The following is a 6,000-nucleotide window of genomic DNA, read 5'->3' on the forward strand; positions in this document are numbered from 1 at the left end:
AGCTCGCCATCCAGGACAGAAGTCCATGGAAATCTCTGCTCAAACTCTCAGAGTGCGACCTAAAGCAACATCACATGACAAGCCTTGTGAACTGCCGAAAACCATTCTTTATCAGATATGTCTTCAGTCTGTAGAACACATCGCCTGAAATGGTTACATACTCTTTCAACGAATTCGCTAGAAAAATGTGGCAGAAAATTTAAGTATCGCATTATTACCATCCCACTAGACGCATTTAGACAACAGTAAACCTCACGCCAAACAAACACCCACAGAACCCGTAACCATCTAGTGAAGCAGTTCGCTATCCACCAGAACAACTTCCATAAGCGTCAGGTGCACAGTTGAAGCTCCGCTAACTGTAATTCGTGAATTGCTGATATGGCAGATTACGCCGCTGGAGGGGTGTACTGGATGAAGAAAGCAGCCTCTCACTTTCATAGTTAGCTTGTTACCAGCTACCTTCCAATATCTTGTGCAGTTTGTGTAAGCCAGTATACCAGGACGGTACCGAAAATTTCTGTTCATTTCATCCATTAGGGGTTCGTGGAACGGTCCTCAGCAAGTCCACTAATGAAAGTGCTTACTTTTGTACTTACCGGAGCGATCGAAATTACCGTTGCTGTTACTAGACTATCATAATCCACAAAACCAGCATACAATCGGTCAAGGTAAAATCCGCACAAATCTCACACAAAGAGCAGGACCAAATGTAGCGGGTTTCGGTAGCGATTGGGTCAAGGTCTTACGAGCTGGACGGTCTAAACAAACGTTTCGTACTGAGACTAAAAGTGATAAAGCTTCCTATTTGGTGATTTAGATTATCTGGCAGCAAAAAGTTAAAACATAATCGGTTACCGGAATCTATTTCTGAATTCATCGGAGGCAACCGATGGGCAGAACCGCAAGTTCACATTTTTATTTCCTTCTGCCATACATCACTGGGACACATGTCAATGTAAAGATGTTGTTTTCGTGCAGTGAGCTGCAACAAGCTGTTTTAGTACGGTCCGCAGCAGCAGTTGATTCAACCAATGATGATTTCTTCTGTGCAGTTGCGGGAAGCTGTTTTTTAACGAGGCAGTCTCTGTTCATAAATTGTTGAAGAGAAAATTTTGGACGAGTAGTTGGCTCAGACAAAACTTCGCGCTGTTTAATACCGGAAGTCGTGCTCGTGCTGGTTACGATCATCCCTACTTTAGAAGAGGTTTATTCATTTGTTGTAATCTGCTAATACGATAATTAACTTTGGTGGAATCTAGAGTTAAACATTTTCCCGACCGCTCGGCATATGTCACTTCCTAAATGCCACACGTTTTTATGCTCAGCACGGCAAAAGTCGAGTTGAGTTAATGCTTCTAGACCATATAGGTTACTTGTGCGCGATATAGAATTCACACCCCTGTGGAGGATGATACGAAATCAAGTGACCTTAAACGAATTGCAGAATTTGCCGTTGCAAATGGTTGGTGAAAAGTATTCTCTCAGCGCCTAGGTGGCCGATGAAATTGCATGATAAATTAGAATCACCATAAGAATTTTACCGTTCGACATAATCCCGTAACCATTCCAGGTGAAGCAAGTGATTAGAAAGGATGCATGTTCCAAGCAGACGCCACATTTTCTCCCTGGGGCTTCCCGAACTGATGGTGACGCAGTCCATTGTATGGCGCACTTCGATGACGTATCTAATATCTACTCGGTAGAAAATAGCCACGTGGAGTTCCGCATGGTCAGAGTTTTTACCGAGTACTGATCCTTTTTTCGTACGTAATGACCGAAGTTTATACTTAAATGGACCAATGCTGATCATCTATTGGCAAATGAAAAGGTTTTCTCAGAAAACGGTTTTTCCGAAGACACCAATTTACATATCTAAACGTCCATTCTAAATGTATTTTTTCTATATTTTTCTGGCATAGGCTAATTAGTTTTCCCGATCAACACATGCAGAAAATCTGATAGGGTAGTTCTCAGAAAATGGGAAGCTGTTACATGGAGTCCTGCGATGTGGTCCGGTGCATTCCTCGCATTCAACTTCTTGACGCAAATTTCCGGTGCATAAAACCTGCACCTAAATATTTACTTGATATTAACTTCAAACATGCGCTAGTGATCTGGTTGTAACGTGTTATATCTGCTGATTCGTCAATATGTGTTATCTGCTGCTGACCCGCTCCGGTGCTTAATGTCGGAGAAGAAAGCTCACAGAAGGGAACACAATGGCTATATTCCGAACAGACGAGTGCGGGAGCGTGAGTGCGTGCTAGTGCGAGAGCAAAAGTTACAACGGCCCCAGTCCATTTGAAGGGACCTTCGTACATTAACCCAGGCCGTCTGATAAGCGTTAGTGAACACCCATCAACATCGATCATGCCCCTATGAAAAGCCTAAACGCTTACCACTTTCGGTCGTGCCTCCGTGGCGTGCAACAAAACTCATCAGGTTTTGCTGAATTGATTGAATGATTGACTGGCCTGGATGCTTGCCAGTTTGCCCGCTGAGATTTTGGTGAAGCAGTAGGTTTCGGGCGTTCTGAGGTTGCTTTCAGGAATCCGACCTTCCTGATACGGCCTTATTAGGTTGACTATCAGAAGGTGACAAGCACTAAAAATATCTTTTTTTACCAGAGTGAAGATGTTTGCAAAAGAATGTGCACTCCCGGAGGCGAATAAGCCAGGAAGTAACTTGTCGTTCGCAGGCAACAGCTTTGAGTTCTTGAGCGAAGTTTTGGACGTGTAACTCCTCTTCCATGCGGCAAAGCTGCAACACGTGTGCCGTAGTTGCCCCCGGACACCCATGGATCTCGGTTGCCTTCCTGCTCTGTGCGCACGAGTGTGCGATTCTGCGCCGCGTTGCATGCCTAGTTCCTGCTCTGTGCGCACGAGTGTGCGATTTTGCGCCGCGTTGCATGCCTATTTATTGTGTGCAGTGTGAAGAGAGGAGTGTCCGCTCGTAGTTCATAACTGCACAAACATGAATGCAACCTGACCTGATGTGGTTGAAGATCGTAGGCCACGCGCCGGGCCTACGACGGAAGCACCCCACTATTCTTCCACACCATAAGTCAGGTTTACAAACTGCTCCAGCATGCCTGCTTGCTTCCCTCATCAGGTTTCCTGTTATGGATCAACTGATCACCATCAAGGCCCCGAACTATCGGTGACATGGGTTTATGACCCGGTGGTCAGCTGACACACGTCAGGCTGAGTTCTTTTATCATACATAGTCCGCTAGTGATGCCGGGCTCCGTAGTGACATTCGCAAGGCGTTCGACCAAGTGCCTACTGGGCAGTCCTCAACGAACTGCGATCCACGAGGGTTGATAGCCCACTAATGCGATTGTTCATTTCTTACCTCACCGGAAAAACCAAGGTCACCCAGCTCGTGAATCACTCCTAATCACCTCTTATCATCGCCCGGAGAGTTGCTCACTGTCACGTGCTTGGTCTACTACGGGTCTTGCTATACATTAAAAATGTCACTGATTTCATCACCCATGGATCCGCTCTTCTGTTTTCTGATGATATTAAGATGGCTTACAAGCTCAAGGCCAGCAGCTGTTTCTACGCTTGCTAGCATTCAATCTGATCTGAATTTTCAATCTCTCTGATCCTCCGACTCCGGGCTTTTTTCGCTTCTTCAAAATATTAAACTCCCTCGCAATAATTTAAGATTCCACCTGGAATGTTTGTTCTTAATGAACCTCGATTACTACTCTTCCCAAAGAGAGGGACCTGGGTCTTAGGTATTCGTGTGCGCTCAGGTTTTCGCAGCAGGTATGGTACAGAGAGAATAAAGCCTACAAGCCCTGCGCTTTCGATCGCTGATTTTACACAGTAAACTTTGTTAAACTGCCATCTTTAAAACGTTCATAACCTGGGTCTTAGGTATTCGTGTGCGCTCAGGTTTTCCCAGCAGGTATGGTACAGAGAGCATAAAGCCTACAAGCCCTGCGCTTTCGTTCGCTGATTTTACACAGTAAAGTTTGTTAAACTGCCATCTTTAAAACGTTCATAAGTCCCATTCTTTAATCTGGCCCTGAACAGCTTCACAGCATCTACATGCATGCAGTTCTTGTTTACTAAGTCCTTGTTTCCGGCGCCACCCAGTGTCACATCGTTTTTGCTGTTTGTCACCTGGGCTGGATCCTCTACGGTTGAGGCGCATTAGGCCGAAATTATGCCTTCTGCGTCGCCTTATCTACTGTTAGTCTTACACACCTGACCGCTGCCATGAAGTTCGTTCATTTTCCGCACACAATATTCGCAACTCTGAATTTTTGCTCCCATCGTGCACCTGTCGAACTGTCTTTAGACAAAACTTTCCCCTCTACCTGTATTCTGAATTATGAAACAAGCTCGCGTTCCATATCTGCATTACACCATTTCACGTGGGCTTTCAATGGATCATCGATTATTACCCTTATATTGAGGAATCCAGGTGTCATTTTGTGCCACAAGTTACACCATACACATTCTTTGAACTAGGCCCTAAGTTCCTCTAATTTGTGCTTCCGCTACAACCGTCCAGTTACTTGGTCGTAGGATGTATACTCACCAGCTTGAACCTCTTAGCGTTAACCCAGATGTGAAACAACTACTCTCTCAAGTGTTCTCAATAAATCACTATCTTATCTACCTCTCCCGCAGACGTTCGCCACTTGGGACTACATCTCCACTAGCCCTCTGAAATGTAGTTGCGTTGCAGAACGTGTCCAGCGCCTGCGATTGTAAATGTTCTTATACCAGTCTCCAGTGACCCCGTCATATTTCCTTACCTTTAGCCTTGAGCTTCCGTGTTCCGCCAAATTATTCTTTGTTCCTTCAGGCTTGCTCCTATTCCCCAATAACTCTGTCAGCTCTATTTAATGTCTTGTGCTTTGCTCTAACAGAGTTTAACTAACCTCAACCAAATCTATGCTTTATTTCCCCATTGATTAGAACCATTTCGCAACTTCTGATTACATCAAATAGTGTGTCTGAATGTGTGCGATGATTGTAATACTTGTTTAGTTCCACATCCCACCAGTTCATACATACAAAACACTGTGGTGCGCCTCTACTTGCCACGCCAGGTTACAGCAATGCTTCATCGTCATTGAGCTATTGTACACAGGCTATAGACGCTTCCATTCCATTCGCATAGTCCAAAAGTTAGTCGCCACTTGATTTGCCTCCGTGACTTGCCTCGTCAGTGGCTATTTGCTGTTCGCTCATTCGAGAAGACTGAACTGTTTTACCGACCTGGCTATCCCCCTGATCCGATAAAATATCTGATAGCTGGAGTCAATTATTGATGTACAAACCGCAATTATGACTGCTTGGAAATTTTTTGCACTTGGATCAGATAGTATGTACGAGGAATGAACACTTCTTGTGGTGGATGGGTACGCCCCGCATAGAGGGTCGCCCTGTAACGTTGCACCATGGTGCGTTCGTATGCTCGTCACCCCTCCAGTTGTATGGGTGCATCGCTCATCACCGGTGGCTCTGAGCCTAACCTTTAATTCAGTAAAACCGTAGAACAGCAGCGTCGTTGATTGTCTTGATTGCTACATTGGCGGCCAATTCTTCATTTTCCCAAACTTGGGGGCCTACTTTAGCCCCGGTCTTACGCCTTCTGATCAACTGAATCTCAATGAAAAAAGAGACAACTCTTGCGAACATTGACAGTATCTTGCGCCGCTCTCTGGGGGTGCCGTACACATGCCGGGCGGCCCATTAATTATGATTGTCTGTCCTCATACTACATCGGTATCTTCAAACAGTTCTTGATTTCTAGGTCAGCCGACAAAAACCACCCTCTTCTGGATTCACTTGAATTGCTTTTACCCATTTTAATTTTTTTTATTAAACGCCGTTCTACATTACGTCTCCTGGCACTCATCTGATGCTACATCTCTTATCCTTTTCCTCCCTTCTTTCTTCCCTCTCCAAGCTCCAAACTTCAGCTGTCTTAGTTGGGCGATCGGAATGAGGACGTGCAATTCTGTGTGTG

At 45.1% G+C, this 6,000-nt stretch overlaps 1 protein-coding gene across 1 annotated transcript in view; it reads right to left on the reverse strand.

The window, feature by feature from the left end:
- Nucleotides 1-2,324, reverse strand: part of T265_07083 (hypothetical protein) — a gene marked incomplete at both ends in the record, with an annotated part of 31,755 nt that extends 29,431 nt beyond the window's left edge. Inside the window, one exon of the mRNA XM_009172521.1 lies at nt 2,087-2,324. Within this exon, the coding sequence (XP_009170785.1) occupies nt 2,087-2,324 (238 nt within the window). The remainder of the gene's footprint in view (nt 1-2,086) is intronic.
- Between the last annotated feature and the right edge of the window lie 3,676 nt (nt 2,325-6,000).

The sequence above is a fragment of the Opisthorchis viverrini genome (assembly GCF_000715545.1).
Source record: "Opisthorchis viverrini unplaced genomic scaffold opera_v5_156, whole genome shotgun sequence".
Taxonomy (NCBI): domain Eukaryota; kingdom Metazoa; phylum Platyhelminthes; class Trematoda; order Opisthorchiida; family Opisthorchiidae; genus Opisthorchis; species Opisthorchis viverrini.